Source organism: Ixodes scapularis, unplaced genomic scaffold (genome assembly GCF_016920785.2).
Source record: "Ixodes scapularis isolate PalLabHiFi unplaced genomic scaffold, ASM1692078v2 PGA_scaffold5__190_contigs__length_132052651, whole genome shotgun sequence".
NCBI lineage: Eukaryota > Metazoa > Arthropoda > Arachnida > Ixodida > Ixodidae > Ixodes > Ixodes scapularis.
The window spans coordinates 70,249,461-70,267,137 of record NW_024609880.1 but is presented as its reverse complement, the minus strand read 5'-3'; the positions used below and the strand labels follow the sequence as shown (position 1 = coordinate 70,267,137).

Below are 17,677 nucleotides of genomic sequence, written 5' to 3'. Positions count from 1 at the left end.
TCTGCTTCATTCTGCAGATTTTGGCCTTCCTTGGGACAGGGCTACCTCCTCCTCGACAGCCAGCCACCATCTCTGCACCGTCATCATGCACTGTATTCCTGGCGGCTATCGGTGACGACATCGCGCCCGTGTTCGATGCCACAGTTTCGTCCCTCCCCTTCACCAAGCCAGCATCATCGTCAACGACAGCAGGATTCTCTGCGAATTTAAGCGCCTGGTCACCGCAGGACGCTTTCAGTGGGCACAGAGGAGCGGCGGCTATGCGGTCGCTTCAAAATCCCTTCTGCTTCATTCTGCAGGTTCGTAAATACCCATCTTTTCACGTTAAACGATCCTGTAATGGCTTTCTGCTGCTCCTCCAGTGCCCGCTGGTTTTTCTTAGAATTGCTTATATGTGTGTTCACGTTTTTAAGTTACTTTTGTTGTCTGGGGACGTTGAATTAAACCCCGGCCCTATCACTAACGCTGATATTCTGGCTGCCATTGCTGAACAGTCTTCTAAAAACGATGCGCGTCATACCGAAATGGTTGACATGCTAAATCAGGTCAAGGATAACCAGCATCAGCTAGAACTAAAAGTGTTAGACATCAATTCAAGACTTGCAGCAGTCGAATCACTTGTAGAATTACTAGATGTGCCAAAGCATCCTACTGAACTGTCTAATGTTGTTAGTGAGGCCGTCCGAGGCGAAACTACCGTTCTGAATTCAAGACTTAATGAGCTTGAAGATAGATCCCGTCGTGACAATTTACTTTTCTACGGTATCGCCGACACCCTTTCCGAAGACTGGTTGCAGTCAGAATCTCATATCCGCGATAATCTTTCCACAATATTAGGACTAGATCTACCTGGCGAGGCAATATCCCGTGCTCATAGATTAGGCTCATACTCAACTAATAAATGCCGGCCAATAATTGTTAAATTCTCTTCCTCTAAATTCAAGGCGAATGTGTTTTCTCAGCGTTTTAAGTTGAAAGGAACAGGAATTTCAGTCAGTGAGGATTTCTGTCCGGCTACGCGGCAGTTACGTAAAAAGTTAATCGATTTCGGTAAAGGCACCGGTCAGAGGTTCTCGCTCAAACTAAACAGGCTGCTCGTTAATCAAAAGGTGTATACTTACTGCCCTGTAACAGATTGTGTTTGCGAAGTGACTCCTAGTCACGCTCGTGAAGCTAACAACGCCGCGTCTCTCCCTCCGGGTGCCAATAATACAGTTTCCGCTCCGCAACCGGGCACCGATAACGCAGTTTCCGCACCTGGTCCAAGCAATTATAATTCACACGCGTCATCAACATAACTATGTAAAGGCCCGGCGACTAACGCTATCTCAATATTGTATTCTAACGTGCGAAGCGTGTGCAACAAACGCGACGCTTTGTCATCTCTTATCGACACGTGTACAGCTGATATTGTTATCCTGACCGAAACGTGGCTTTCTAGTAAAATTGCTGACAGTGAAATTTTCGAGTGTGAAGGTATGTACAAATTTTATCGTTTCAATCGTGACTCGCGCTCAGGTGGCGGTGTTCTTATCGCTGTTCGTGATTCTATAATATCGAGCGTTATACCACTTAACCTATCATTAGAGTTCGTGTGTGCCCGTGTACATGTCAGAAACAAGGATTTTATTTTTTGCGCCTGCTATCGACCCCCCGCTTCGTCTAGTACATTTTGCTCTGAGCTTCACGATGTCTTAAATAGATTGGTAGTACGTTTTCCTTCTTCGTCTTTGCTTCTTCTGGGGGATTTTAATTTTCCCACAATTAACTGGAAAAGTGACACCCCCACAGTAAGTGATCACTCATTACAGGCTCTTTCGTTTCTAAGCCTTTGTCTTGATTTTAATTTAAAGCAACTTGTACAAGAGCCTACACGATGTTCATCTCATTCTTCCAATGTATTAGACCTCATTCTCACTACAACCCCTGAGCTTGTGTCTCCCTTAACATACTTACCAGGTTTAAGTGACCATTGTGTTATTCAGTTCGACCTGCAGGCATCTGCTTCCTCATATAAAGCATTTAAGATTATTCGTGACTACAAAAATGCCGATTTTGTTTCAATTAATAATGAATTAGACACGTTTCTAACTGATTACATCTCACGTTTTCATACGCGAACGGTTGAAGAAAATTGGTCTCTCTTCAAGCAAAAAGTGAGTGACCTAACTGACCAGTACATCCCTCTGAAGCGCATCCGCTCTAATTCACAGGCACCTTGGTTTAACGCACGCCTTAAGCGTCTGCGAAATAAAAAGAAACGGGTATTTCGGCGCGCAAAATTAACGAAAAGTGCTGAGCGCTGGGACGCTTACGAAGCTGCTGATACGGAATATAAACAAGCTGTCGCACAATCAAAGCAGGAGTTTTATCAGTGTACACTTTTTTCTCTTTTAAAAGATAACCCACGAAAGTTTTGGAGCGTGGTCAGCGGTAGTAGATCCAGTGCGGTTGAGCTTTGTGATGCGAATAATGTTCCTGTAGATCTAAACGATTGTTGCAATGTCCTGAATGATGTGTTTGCTTCTTATTTTTCCCACACGACTCCTACCTGTTACCCCATTGTTTTCAGCCCTAATTATAGTCCTATGTTTCCTGTTAGTATTGATTCATTTGGTGTCGACTGTTTAATCCAGAAGCTTAAAATTTCTGCGTGTGCTGGGATTGACGGAATCAACTCAAAATTCCTGAAGAGCACCGCCACCTATTCATCTTTGATTCTTTCCGAAATTTTTTCACAGTCTTTGCAGTGTTGCACGTTACCCAACGATTGGAAGGTAGGGAAGGTGGTTCCTTTGCATAAATCAGGTACTGCTCACTCCCCACTTAACTACAGGCCCATATCATTGACTAGTGTGCCGTGTAAATTGCTTGAACATATCATTTACTCTCACCTTGTTGCCTTCCTCGAGTACAATTCTTTTTTTACTAATTGTCAACACGGGTTCCGAAAATTTTTTTCTTGTGAAACACAGCTCGTATCGTTTACTAATGACCTGATGGTTGCCATTGATGCCGGGCTAATAGTTGACTGCATTTTCTTAGATTTTGCTAAGGCTTTCGATTCTGTCTCGCACGACCTACTTCTCTTGAAACTGAGTAAACTTAATATCGATCCTAACATCTTGGGCTGGATTAAATGTTTTTTATCTAACCGCTCACAATATGTTTCTGTCAATGGGCATAATTCTTCTACTACTCCTGTAACGTCCGGGGTACCACAGGGATCTGTCCTAGGGCCTCTCTTGTTTTTAGTCTACATTAACGACCTCCCATCGCAAATTGTCTCCTCTATTAAATTGTTCGCGGATGACTGTGTACTTTATCGCGTAATTACTAATGCCCAAGAGTGTGCTATACTACAGTCAGACCTTGACGTAGTTTCTTCTTGGTGCGCTGAATCCCTAATGAAGCTTAACGTTACTAAATGTAAAAGCATGCGTGTTTCGCGACTCTCTAAAAACACTGACCCTGCCATGTACATCCTTAATGATATACCATTAGATGCTGTTGCTTCATACAAGTATCTTGGTATTCACATAACTCATAACCTTTCCTGGAACATGCACGTTGACTATGTCTCTAATAATGCTAATCGTATGCTTGGGTTTTTGCGGCGCCATTTTCGTTCCGCTAATCTTCCCGTCAAACTGCAATTATATAAAGCCTTAGTCAGGCCGAAACTCGAATACGCCTGTTCCGTTTGGGATCCGGGTCATGTAACATTATCACACATTCTCGAATCAGTCCAGAACCGAGCAGCCCGTTTTATCCTTTCTAATTATTCTCGTACTGCTAGTGTTTCATCAATGAAGACAACTTTGGACTTACCTGACCTTGCTTTACGCCGTAAATACTTTCGTCTTTGTCTTTTCCATAAAGTCTATTATTCTAATCCAATTCTAAAAGATCAACTACTTTTTCACCCGTCATATGTGTCACCTCGTCACGATCACCAGTGTAAGGTTGGCACGCCGACATGTCATACGAACATCTATTTTGACTCTTTTATTCCAAGAACATCTAGCGAATGGAACCACCTCCCTGCCTCCATCGTGTCCATCCAGGACGTCACATACTTCAAGAAGCTTGCCAACGATTTCATCTGTACCACCCACTCCTCTCTGTAGAGCCTCCGGGCATTGAGAGTATGAAAATAAATAAATAAATAAATAAATCGAACCCTGGCTTTTCGCGTGGGAGACAAGCGTGATAACCATTAGGCGACTCGCGCGCTGCCTGCTTGACCAGCTGCGCGCACGGCAATAGTAACCTTTAATAAAATGACATACAAGTTCAATTCTTCTATAGTTAACATTCCCAGATACGCAGTTTCTTACATTTTTCGACATCGTCGTACATCGTTTCATAGGCAAAATTAATTGCAGTTTGTTTGAGTATTTATCTATTCCACATAACGAGATGCCATATGCAGGGGTGGTTTCCCCCAGCAGCTTATATACTGGTGTTCCAAGAGAAACACTTGCCATACTACGGATCCTGTACAAGTACCCCGAAAAAGCGCGAATTTTTTTTTTTTTTTTACGAGAAATTCAACATGATCATTTCAAGAAAAGTTTTAGTCAAGCTGCATCCACAGATATTTATTTGCCATATCATGGTCTAACGGTACTGTAGAGATAAAACTTACGACGAATGACTAGCAGCTAGGAGTGCATTTTCATATGCCACCGCAGGCACAGCGAGCACACATTGATCGCCAACAAGGACAGTATTAGGGAGCTTTTGTAGACCGCGTTTCTCCCTCCGCTAAGCCCTCCGTGAGGAAGACGCCGCTACTGCGCCTGCGCGCCCATGGCCTTGACTGTAGAGTTCCGGGTATCGTAGCGGGTTTTGGAGAGCGGTGCGACACACGGGAAACGATCTACGAAAACTGCCTATTATATGTGAATTTTATACGAATACTCCCTGTGAGAAATAACACAATTCGTTCATTTAATCCAGACACAAAAGCCGTATCATTAGAAAGGAATCACGATTTGTTGAGTAGAGGCTGGAATACGTGTGGCGAAAAATTAACCCAAAATTACATGGAAATTGGTGCATGCAAAACGGCTTCCGCGCAACCTTGAACACATACACAAGCACACACAAACACAAAAAATGGGTGTATTTACAACTAGTAAATTTTAAATATGCTTTCAATATATGTATATCGGCGATTTATGTACACCCTAATAAAAAAATAAAAACCTGTGCGTCTACTTTCCCGCACAAGACTTGGAGAGCCAATCACCGCAACTTACAGAGGCAGCTCAGCGAATGACGATGCCGAAACAAATGTCTAGACCGAAAACCGCAGTCTGAGTTGTGATATTAAGCAATGGAAGCGTGACCTTTTACGTTGTTTAATGTCACAACTCAGACTGCGTTTTGACACGCACGAAAAGGTTACGATGTTGGTATAATTCAATTCGAACCTCTTTTTTTTGTGTAATTCAACGAACCAAATCAATCTTCTTTTTTTTACTTCCTTTTTTTCTTTTCTTTTTTTTTTCTGTCGTTGGAGTAGCGTTGAGAGGTTGAACGTTCCGTGAATGCTAAGTAGCTCGACAAACCGCGCCCTTCACCCGGCCGAATTGAGGTTGCTTCCCCGTATCAAGAGGAACCGTGTGGTGAAACCCGCTTCTGGGTTTCGGTGGTGGTGACATTTTCGTCGGTGTCGTTGCTTCCAAGCGACTGCAGCAGCGTGGGCGAAATAGATCGAACCCATTTTCAAGTGACCGCATGAATCGTTCTCTTAACTTATCGCGCTAGGATTTACTACAGATGTGCCTGAAATTGTTGGAAGCTTTCGCTAAAATTCTGGAAAGATTGGCTCACCTGAGTAAATCAAGAAAAAGCAAAAACTATGTTTTCCTTATACGTTGCATGTACACTAACTATTATGCGTTACTGTGGCGCTTATTTAGGCCAAATGAAGTGAAGAATAGGTAGGTCAATTTTATTTGATGTTCATTTCACAAATTTTTTAGTCATAGTAAACGCCAGAATGGCCACGACTCTTTTTTGACGATTTTGAGATGAAAAGCGCAGCGATAATGTTTTCATACAAAAAACAGTTTTATTATTTTCGTTCTTTAGACTCCGAAAGTTTCGTGTGTTCATACTCTCAATTATTGAATGCACCAGTTAAGTAGTAAATCCCAGCGCGGTAAAATGACAAACTGATTTCTGCGGTCAGTTTAATATGCGTTCAATCCTTGTCGCCCACTCTGTAGATGCGGTTGGACACCCAGGGTGAAGACGAGAGCGCCTCGGGATCAGAGAACGCAGAGCCCTCACTGGGATGATTACTGGTTAACCGCGAAGCTAGTTGCCTTTGTCACTACTCAGTGTTGGAACGCGTTCGAACACGGACGTCGAACGCGGGACGCCGGCGCTTGGCTTTCAAACGCGTTCGAAGAGGGAGTAGAGTCTCAGGAGGCTATAAGCTTTGCCGTCAACTCACTAATCGTTCCAACCAGGGCTCAGGTGTACTGATGTCCCCCCCCCCCTCCCTTAGCGCGTTCTAGTATCCTTCTCTCTCTCAATTTCTCGCCGTATACTCCTTTTTACACTAGGTCTAACCGCGGTCAACGCCACGATCCGACGAAGACGATCAAGCGGAGCCAAAAGTGCACCGTCACGGCGTTTGTCGTCTTTGTGCGTTTTCGTGTCACCTGTTAAATCAATCACGCGCAAGCCTCCGTGGTTGCACCGCATTCGCTGTGCCTGATTAGCCGAGCCGGTGAGAGCAAAACGCATAAAGCACGACGAGCGTCGTGATGGTACGCTTTTGGCCCTGATTGATTGACTACATCGAAATGTGGCATCGGCTACGTTTGGACTGAAAGTGAAAAGTAGTATGCCTTGGTCCAGTCTCGTGATTTCAAATGTAGTAATTGTAGCTTACAATCTCTATTCATTTTTGCTTACACGTTGTTCGCGACGTACCAATGAAAGAAATGAGTTACCGCTATAGCTTGAATTAAAACAAATTTCTTACCATCGATGTTTTTCTTTTTTTATTAGATGTAAGGAACCCCCAAGTTATGGTAGTAGCTTTTTGTTCATTATCAAATTAAGATTTATCCTATTTTTAACGCGTATTTATAAAAAGACGTTTAGTCAATGTGAAAACACATAAACCTTACTAAATATCCTCATTATGGTCATTTAGCACATAAACGTCTGACGAGTAAGAATGTGAACTTGTGTATGATGATCATTTCTAAAGCTCACGATTGTACCCCCACCGAAAGACAGGACCATCTTAGAATCGCCAAATTCTATAAGAACCCGTATGAAGACAATACTGAAAATGCACATTCACCAAGGACGCCCTAAATAGCTTTAAAACGATTAACCAGATAAAAGAGCTAAAACCCAAAATTAAATACTAGTTTGAATACGAAGGCCCTGACAGTGCAGGAGAATCATGCTTTCCTCAATATTTATCCTTAAGAGAACCTCGAGTACTTTTGATGCATGTCTCACTCTCGCAATATTTATCTTTGCTATACTCGGCGACAACTTTTCTTGGCAATGCAGTGGAGGGTACAGGCACGTGTTTTCTATCCAATATTGAGCGCTGGATAAGGCTGTGCGTGGGCTATCGTCAACTTCCTCTGCATTGCCAAAAAAAGTTGTCGCCGAGTATAGAATGTTTTTCTAAATATTGGCTAGTTAAAACAAAATGCACGGATCACTTGACAATGAGATGGAATTGTACAAAGCTCTGCACAGGGTTCTACTCAACTGAGTTAGCGTTGAAAGCGCACTTTTAACGCGTCACACCTAAATGCGGTTTTACTAGAGCGATTTTGCGGCTGTATGAGTGACATTTTGCTGGGTCTGAAGCGAGAACAGGTTATGACACGTTCTTACTAGCTCTGCTGCGGCCCGTACCTCGCGTGTCACACTTAAATGTTTTCTATTTGACGGCTATTGAAAATTAAATGGCTGTTTAACACTTCCACCACAAAAATGCAATGTGCCAAAAAACTTGTTTTTTGTTTGTTTTTTTACGAAAGTAAAAGTACGCATTGCTCTACGTTTAGACTCTGCTCAAATGCAGTGCTAGCGGTACAGATCAGATGCCAAAGTTTTGTAACGAAGAATTTCCTCATTAAGAAGGTACATGTGATTTTCAGAAACCTTCAATGGAGAATCGAAGGCTTCCGAAGCCCACGAATACTTGGGGATAAATGCCGTCAACTGCCAGGGACGCGTTTCCCCATTAGATGTTACAGAAGGTCACATAACTTTTGAATAGGATAACGCTAAGCTCCGCAACACTGGCACCTGGTGTAGACCGCTAGCGCTACGTTTGGGAGGAGAATGAGAGTTCAGCGACATGAAGTTTGTTTAGGCAAAACACACTGGTAATACCTTTATTTCTGTGACATCCTCTACGTAAAGCTTTTCTTTGCGAGGGTCTCATTACAAGTATAACCCCTGGGTGATTCCAGATAAGATCGACCAAAGGGTGGCTGGTCGACATTTTTAAATCAACTGATGTTTTTATATGACATTGCCTAGTGTCTGGTGTAAACGAATCCACAGTTAGTTTTGACCAGAAAAAAAATTTGGAGACAAGAAAAATCGTAAGGCAGGGAGAGGTGGACAGTTGCAATAACGCCCACTGATGGAGGGGGCAAGTTTGAAAGTGAATAATTAAAACAATATAATTAGGAGAATTTTAAAACTTTTTACAAACAAACTATGGGTACAACTTGCTTGTAATAGAAAGTAATAATATTTATTAAAATGTATTTAGTTTTCTAAATATTGCCAAACATGACTGCTCGAACGACAAATGGCAAACTTTGGAAATCTGTATCTCATGAAATAATTTAATCATTATTACATAACTTGCAGACATTATTTTACTAATATATGGCTATTATTGAAAAAAATAAATAAGGTATCTGAGTGACACAATAGTTACAATATATTTAGGCAAACATGGGAAAAAAATCAAACAAAGAAAAATTCCAATGCGAATAAAAAAAAAACACCACCTTCGATTTTTTTAAAATTTGGGTACCCTGTTATACTCTATTTCGGCATTCATTTCTATTAAAAACATGTTGCATCATTGCACTGTGAAAGAAGAAACAACTCCCCAAAGTAGGGTCTTTTTTCAAAGCCTACACTTAGCAGTGTCCTATACAAGAAGTGACTCTGAGTTCCAGTTTCATGAAACTTGCACAAATCTTTTATATACATTTATTCAGATGAGGTCATTGATAAAAAGAGCGATCGGTCACACAGTAAAAGGGAGGAGAAACTATATACAGCATTTTACATAAGCGTACAAAGTGGTATCATATTAAAGACTAATGATTTGAGAAAAGATGATGCAGTGTGAAGTTGTACCTTCCGGTATATTTTACATCTAGAGTAAAATAAATTACTTTACTTCCACACACAAAAAAAAAGATATAATAGTAAGATATTTAGGTTGGCTGTGTATTTACGATTACAAACAATTTCAGGTGACGGATGCCATAGTGCCTAACTGGAGCAGCTTCGATGCTCTCGGTGTATGAATGAATCGTGACAAGCCGATATATTTTATCCTGCTCGAGGATAACATTTTGGGATTTTTTTTATAGTGATCAGATAAAAATTATTAGTAACCACCAACAAAAACAGTAGGTTAAATACCCCGTGAAGAAAAATGTGATAAATAAGATGTCCCTGCATTCAAAATGAGCAGTCCTTGGGAAATCAAATTCGGCACTTTACGCTAAGGTTTTCCTCGCTGTACCCATTTAATAAAGTTGCTTCCAAGCAGATCCGACTGTCCGTGCTACATATACGTCACAGGTCCCTTCTGTTGATGACTTGCTGAGCCGCCACGCGTGCCAAGACTGAATGCCAGGGAAGGCGCGCACCGTCAGCCACTCTTCTTTTTTTTTGTTCACGATACCGAACAACCTCATTTTCATCCAGATATACAAGATGCACGCCTTTCAGTTTCTTTGATAGAACGCTCACCATTGTCCTGGCCGTCTGAATTGCGCTTACTGAACGTTCTCTCAGGTTGTTCAGCGTGGCCTGGTGCTTCACGAGTCCGCCAACTCCGTCACATGCATTTTTCCCATGCCCAGATGCAGAAAATAACCACTGGAGTTGTGGGCAATCGTCCTTTGCAAATTGGTGAAGCTGGTAGCGATTCTTGAAATGACTGCCGGCGCCGTCACTTACGTACGTCACGTACGAGTATACCGCAACGTCGTCTTCAACCCACTCCTTCACTTTTTCTAGAGCCAAGCAAGCGTGAGCGGCGTCGTGAGACAGGTCCTCACTGATGATGGCAAAGCTGTTTGTAGATTTTCTTGTCGTCACTACACATGTAAATATTGAAACTTTTTTTTTCCAGTGATATGCTTGCACTTCGTCAGGAAGCACGATGGTCCAGTTTTCAGCAAAGTCAAAATGAAAGACAATGCTCCCGCGTTGCATGCACTGTTTTTCATCGTAGATCGCTTTACCTTGCGTTTGCCGGATATGGTTGTGAAGTACCCAACTTCCAACCGTCACTTGGATGACTTTTAGGAAAGTCTCAGGTTCCAAAGTTTTTTTCACAAGGTCGCCGGACTCCCATGTTGCAAGCACAATCTCTTCATCCTCCGGGATATCAAGTTCCTGGAGTGTAAGAAACTGGCCTTTTGAGCAGTGATCACAGTCTCCTTGAAGGCACAGTTCTGTTGCTGGGTCGCACATAAATGCCGAGTTCATTTCACCAGTGTTGAATGTTGAGCCTGTAACGTTCTCTAGAGCGGCAATACAAAGATAATAATTGGCGCAGCGCTCACAAACGCACACTTCCTGGTGTGGAATACATTGGACCCATCTAGGGCGCAACGAATAAAATTTCGTTAGCCCAACGCCGGAATCGGGATGCTTGTCTTTGTATATACGGAAGGCCTCTCGTATTGAGCGTGTCATGAAGCGCTTTGGCACGAACGTTTTCTCTCCGTTGAGCATGACAGAGATGACGTCCTTCTGGTTGGGACTTTGGCGCGAACATTGTAGCTCGTCTTTCGTGAAGTACTCTAGGGCAGCAGACAGGTTCTCAGGGCTCACCTTGCAACTCGTGTAAGGATCCGGCTCATACCACACGCCATGCTTTTCCTTGAGTTTTCGGGATTTACTGATGAGGTACATTGAGGCCTGTGGAATCATCTTTTGAACCTCATTCTTCGTCAGTGTTGACGGCAGGAGTGTAAGCAGTTGACAACGTTCCCGGAGAGAGGTGGCGGTTTCAAAGGCCTGCCGAAAGTTGTCCACCCACTCAGTGCATGTGGAGCATGTTGGTTCGGACGACCCCGATGGTGCGTCCCTGTCGTACGCAATACGTAGCCTTGAGCGTATATTCTTGACAGCAACCTGCTCCAGTTCTGTCTGCTTTCTCTTGACATAGGCAGGCTTGTCCCGACTTCTTACGACGCTTGGTTGTCTCAGCGGCGACACATCTGTAGGTAGTATGCTGCGATTTAGATCTGCAATTTCTTCTTCAGCTGGCACAAGTATGTCAGGGCACTGCTCTGAGCTTCGCATCGAGATCTCCTTAGTGATGTGCATGAAGCAATGGTAGCACAGGTAGTCCGTCGCACTCACTTTGGTGGAACAGTCAGGCGGAAGCATTTGCTTCAACGAGTTTAGGTCCAACTCGCCAACACTTCGAAAATTCCGCTGCTTTGGTATAGTCTTTTTGTGTTTGCAAAAGTAATCTGCACAAAACACTCGTTCGGAGCTCCAGGACGTCTTCATAATGTATACATAAATAATAGAAATTAAACCCCAACTGATGGCATATAATTGCCAAGTGAAAGAACTACTGGGCGCACAAGTGACAAGTCCGAGGCTGAGGAGCTCACTCACTGCAAACGTACATTTGAAAAGAGAGGTCACAACTGAGGCTGTCGGCAAAGCTTGATCCACGTCAAAGGAAGAAAGAGGGAAAGTCTCCAGACAAAAAATTGTGGTCAGCGGCCTTCGAAAAAGACTTTCCGGAATCGCACTGTCGTCCCTCCACGCGCTGATATGAAAGCACCCGAGCTTCTACCACGTGGTTCATGACACAGCCTGAGCCATGTCGGCGACCGGTTCGCGAGGGGTTGGCGGTGGGGTTACGTTGATGGTCACTCGGATTAGCCCTTGCTGTACTGAGCTACCGCCTGCAGTGCCTTATCGCCGGCTGGTGTCAACAACGAGAAAAAACACACCCTGTCTACACCAAAACTACAAGCGTTCACCGCACACGCGTCGCCGCCGCTTTTAAGCTTTTGTGAAATTGCTTTCTTTTGCCGCGGAGAACCGCGTTATCTTAACTGCGCGCCTGAAATCCTTCCAGGCGGGCGTACACAATATCAAGCGTTTCGAGAAATGCCCGTGGAGTAGAACTATGGGAAAATTCGGAGCCCGCGATGTCGATATCGTCGCCGTTGTGTTAGTACGCCGTCGCGTACTGCAGTCCCCCGTTGGGGGAGGGGGGGGGGTGGTCTTACTACGATAACATGGCGACAGCGTTTACACTCTATGTATTTACGCGAGGCTCGAGTATTTGGGGATAATGCTGCCGGTTGGTGTGCCCCTTTGTGCCTGATATTATCGCCCGTGACGCCAGCGAGTGAGATGGCGACAGGCATGACTGCTCAGTAAACAGGCGTCGGCGGCCATGTTTTGCTGGTTGAAGCGAACCCCCTTGTCCTTGACAGCGAGCGGGAAAATGCGAAAAAAAGATTGTATCGGCCGTTTTGGCAGAACTAGCGACGAGTGTCGTCTGCGGTTTCCTGCAACTATTTTGCCATAATCGTGAGCTTAGCCAGGATATGATTTTTGCTAGCCACAGAACACTACCACGCAGAAAGGGAATGCTTGAACATGTTTTTGTTCTGGATATATATCAGGGATATATATGAGAGAGAGAGAGATGAAGGTAGAGCGGAAGAGGGAATAGCATATAGTGTCGCAGGAGAATAAAGTAAACAAAGTTCCTAGTGGCCGATGGCTGCATGATCTTTTCTCGGATCACTAGTCCGTAATATGATACCTCTTTGTACACAGTAGTTTCTCCTTAATTTAAGTGTGTGAACGATTTCTTTAGTTATCACTGGCCTCATCTGAATAAAAATATATAAAAGATGTGTGTTGGTTTCATGAAACTGGAACTCAGAGTCAGTTCTTGTATAAAACACTGCTAAGTGTAGGCTTTGAAAAAGGACCCTACTTTGGGGAGTTGTATCTTCTTTCTCAATAAAATGATGCAACATGTTTTTAATGGAAATGAATGCCGAAATAGAGTATAACAGGTTACCTAAATTTTAAAAAAACTCGAGGATGGTGTTTTTTTTTTTATTCGCATCGGAATTTTTCTTTGTTTGATTTTTTTTCCATGTTTGACTAAGTATATCCTAACTATTGTATCACACAGATACCTGAGTTATTTTTTAAATATTAGCTATATATTAGTAGAATAATATCTGCAAATTATATCATAATGATTAAATTATTTCATGAGATACAGACCTCCAAAGTTTGCCATTTGTCGTTCGAACAGGCATGTTTGTCAATTTTTAGAAAAATAAATAAATTTTAAATAAATATGGTTATTTTATATTACAAGCAAGCTATACCCATGGTTTGCGCCTAAAACGTATTAGAGTTCTCCTAATGTTATCGCTTTAGTTATTCACTCTCAAACGGGCCCCCTCCATCAGTGCGCGTTAATGCAACTGTCCACCACCTCATGCCTTACGATTTTTCCTGTCCCCAAGTATTTTTTCTAGTCAAAACTAAGTTTGAATTCGTTCATACCAGACACTAGACAATAACATATAAAAACAACAGTTGATTTGAAAATGTCGACTAGCCATCCTTTGGTCGATCTTATCTGAAATCACCCCCCTGTATTACATAAAATTGTCCGTATCTCCAGGGAATTGAGAGGATTGCCTCTGGCCTGCGCTTTGAACTTTGAGGTTTCTCTTCATTGAACGCTTTGAAGATCAGGCGAGCACGCAACGATTCGTGAGAAGTGAAATGTTCGGCAGATATAAGTACCCCTGTGTTCTAACAGCTTGCAAAGCTAGGCGTTCCCAGATTCAATCACGAACGTGTTAGAAACCATGTAATACATTGCAGCGACGTGCTTGTCTAGTCAGTGCGCCGAGACGCACGTCGGGGCAATATACCGCGTCGTTTCTAAGTTGTGATTGGACTAAATTGTGATCGGCGGCAAGTGATCGAAGCTACTTGCCTACAATCATTAAAGGATTATTATTATTGAAAGGTATCGTGAATGTGGTCTAGCAGCATGTGTAAACACATATTTTAAAGTAATTATAACACAAAACTTTGGACCGCTTAAAATGGTAAACGTTTGCGCCGTGGACATGTCTATTTTCGTAACTAGGAAACGTAACCTTTAGAGTAATAGTTTATGCTACTACAACGGTAACATAAATGCATGACCCTTCACTATTTATGTTTTTTAAATGCAACTATCGCTTCAATATATTGCTAAAAACAAAACGTTATTGGTAATGCCATTGTTTGTAGAGTGTTATCGATGTCGCTGCCAACTTGAAAAAGATTACGTCGTATGCGGTAAACATAGCTATCAGGTAGAATTCTGAATACTATATTTTGTTTCATCATATTTTCAGGTACTTCCAAAGCCTAGACGACACAAGAACTCACACAGACAGACAAAAAGCAAAAAATCACGGCGCGCACTCTGCGCTTGGTTGAATGAACCGACGGCGAGCATGCAATGGAGCCCGACAAACCTTGTGACGTTGCCCTTTCGCCGCTGTTTTATTCGCTCATCAGCTCTTAACATTGACACTGCTTGGACGTTTTGCTGACACAACGTATAAAGGGCCTTTCTTGTAGGAGTTTAAAAGCGTCGTCATGTGAGCACCTTCCTCTTCAAAATACGTTTATCCGGCATTACTTGCAACTTTTGCTGAGTCGACGGCATTGAGTGGCAAGAGAGTGCGGGCCGTAAACTCGTCAAACACAAAGTTGGAGCCGAAGTTGACGGAGCGCGCCGATTAGACAACCACGACAATGACTTCGCGTTTTTCTCGCCGACGTCCAATTGTCGCGCTCCGCGAACTTTCTGCTAAAACTTTGTGTTTGACGAGTTTAGGGCCGGGCCCCGAAGGGTGCCAAGAGTTATTTGCTATCGAAGGGCTCCAGACTCACAGAACACAAAGTTAGGGCCGATGTTGACGAAGAGCGTCGATTAGACTCTCGCGACCATGACCTCGCGCTTTTGTCGCCCAAGGTCCATCGGTGCACTCCGCGAGCCTTCAGCTCGAACTCTGTGCTTGACCCCCGAATAATGAAGGGCATCAAATATTCACAACTTCAGCCCGACTATAATCACAAAGCCATAGGAGCACGTTCGATCACTCGTGGTTAAAAGCTTGGATATTTGACAAGCAATTTAAGTACTACAAACTAAACAGCCGGCAACAAACCTCCGTTGAACTTTTCTTTTATGCCGAATTTTCTTCTTGCGTATTGTAATAATAAGAAAAAATGTTTCCAAGCTTAAACTATTCACGGCGTAAAATATTCAATTCATACATACTTTACGATCGCCAGAGTGCTGTCACGGGGCCTGGATACCGTTGAGCGTGCCCGTCAATGGCATATTATACAGGTACGCAGCCCCATTCCGAGCACTTCCGAGATTGTGTAACCACCGGATGCTGCCGCACTCAAAAGTGGTCGGGCGTTTGTTACAATATTTATACATCGGCTCTTTAGAAAGAAATACTCCAGGAACAACGACCCGGTTTTGAAACGAGCTCCAGTCGCTGTGGTTTAGAAACTTTGTACTCGTCTTCTAAGATCAATCTTCATACAAAACAACACGCAGTCACAAACAACAGTAACTACAACAAATGCAGTAAAAGAGACAGAGACAAATAAAGACGCATTCCAGAATCGATTTGGAACCAGCCTATGAGGAACTTTTCAAACCTGGAAAAGGAAAGGCGCTCGAAAGTAACACGGGAGTGCTTGTTTCAACCAAGCACGCGCTCAAACACAAGCAAAAAGAACAAGTACGAGGAGGAGCGTTGCAATTCAACGCAAGATCCGAATTTCTGCCAGCTCGTCCGCTTGCTAAGACCGGGGTGCGCGAAGACCTGCGGACTATTTTGTCTTTGCTTCGAACTTCCTCGCCCGTACGCAGAAATAAGCAGAACCAGAAAATGTCGGAGGTCACAGAGAAAGTGAGCGCGGAAGAACACTTCAAAAACGGCTCGAAAGTCTGATCTGTTCCCACGGCGAAAAACTGAAAGGAAATGGCACGGTCATGACGCCTTCCTGGGTCCTCCTCGTAAAGCGGCAATATCGACCAAGGCTTGAACAACAAGAGCAGGAAAAACGCAAAGAGAGATCACTGTAACTCGGAGGATTGGAGACGGCCCAGCAGCTCCTTTGACGGTAAAGAAACCCATGTACAAAACAAACAAACAGTAAAGGCAGGAATTTGGAAAAGAGGAAAAGGGAGAATGGAACACGATACTGTATAGGGTCTGGCCAGTCGAAGCATAGGAGGCATTTTGTTATTGTATGTGTTTTACTTTGTGCTACTTTCCGTAATGTTTTTTTTGTTGTTTATTTTTCGGTAGCCCGGAAGCGTCCTTGTCTGAAATCTGGAAATGTTGCTAGGTCTTGGAGATGAGGCTACCTTTGGGGAAATTGGAGTGGTCGGTGGCATTCAAGTGTTTACGCGTCGGATTTCCTCTGACGTGAAATAACGAAGAACACTTAATTAAAGTTGATCCGAGAACTTTGTTTTTGCTGGATAAAAATAAAGTCGTCTTTTTTTTTTTTTTTTTTGTTTAGTCGAACAGTTGTTTCTATGGATAAACGCGCGTGTACAGGGTGGGGCAATACGAGCTGGTCAAGGGGCGCTCCGGTCGGTGGCGGCACAAAACTCATTCCGAAAATTCCGGGTACGTTAAGTTGTTAAAAAGAGGTTGGAATGGCTTGCCAGATATTCTATTGTCGCAATTTTGCAGTTGGTTTTATAGCTTGATACATCAGAGGCAGCCCATGCGGACTTTTTACCGTTTTTTGGCTAGTACTAAACTGAACCAGATAATATTTCCGCTCATTGCAAATTCGTTAAGTAGGTTTTCAGACTAAGGAATATTATCATGGCATAGAAAAATGAATGAAGTTTTGCACCGAAATTTAGATGAGGCAGATCTTTTAAGGAATAAAAACTTCCTGGGAGGCTGCACTAGTTAGATAAGTATGCTGCAGGAATAAACATTCAATAAACATTTTTTACTCAAAAAGGTAGACTTGTGAGCAATCTAACGCTCCATCATGAATAGTTCTTCAGCTTTTCTTTTTGTTTGTTGTTAGCTAATGGAAGTGCCGATATTTAGGTCAATATCTTAAGCAATATTGCTGATCCCTCTATTTGAATTCAAGATATTAGGTGTAATATCACGTTATGAAATATGAAGAACGCGTGGGATTAAATTTAGTACGTCTAAGGTACCTTTTAGTGAATCGCAATTATAAATGTACCCAGGCACGTGGTCAAAGCTACAAGGAAACCGTGTCCTTCCGTCAGGTAGTTTTCGCAGTGTTCCCTTTCAGAACCTGCTTATGAGTGCCATCT

At 43.0% G+C, this 17,677-nt stretch overlaps 1 protein-coding gene across 1 annotated transcript; it reads left to right on the top strand.

Moving 5' to 3' along the window:
- Positions 1–227: 227 nt before the first annotated feature.
- On the top strand, positions 228–1,457 carry LOC121047567. Its single transcript, XM_040502903.2, has one exon. It carries the CDS (start codon positions 261–263, stop codon positions 1,296–1,298), a length of 1,038 nt encoding a protein of 345 aa, XP_040358837.1. The 5' UTR covers positions 228–260; the 3' UTR covers positions 1,299–1,457.
- The last annotated feature ends 16,220 nt before the right edge of the window (positions 1,458–17,677 follow it).

Excerpts from the sequence above, each read along its gene's own strand:
- LOC121047567 (XM_040502903.2), top strand. The coding sequence starts at position 261 with ATGCGGTCGCTTCAAAATCCCTTCTGCTTCATTCTGCAGGTTCGTAAA.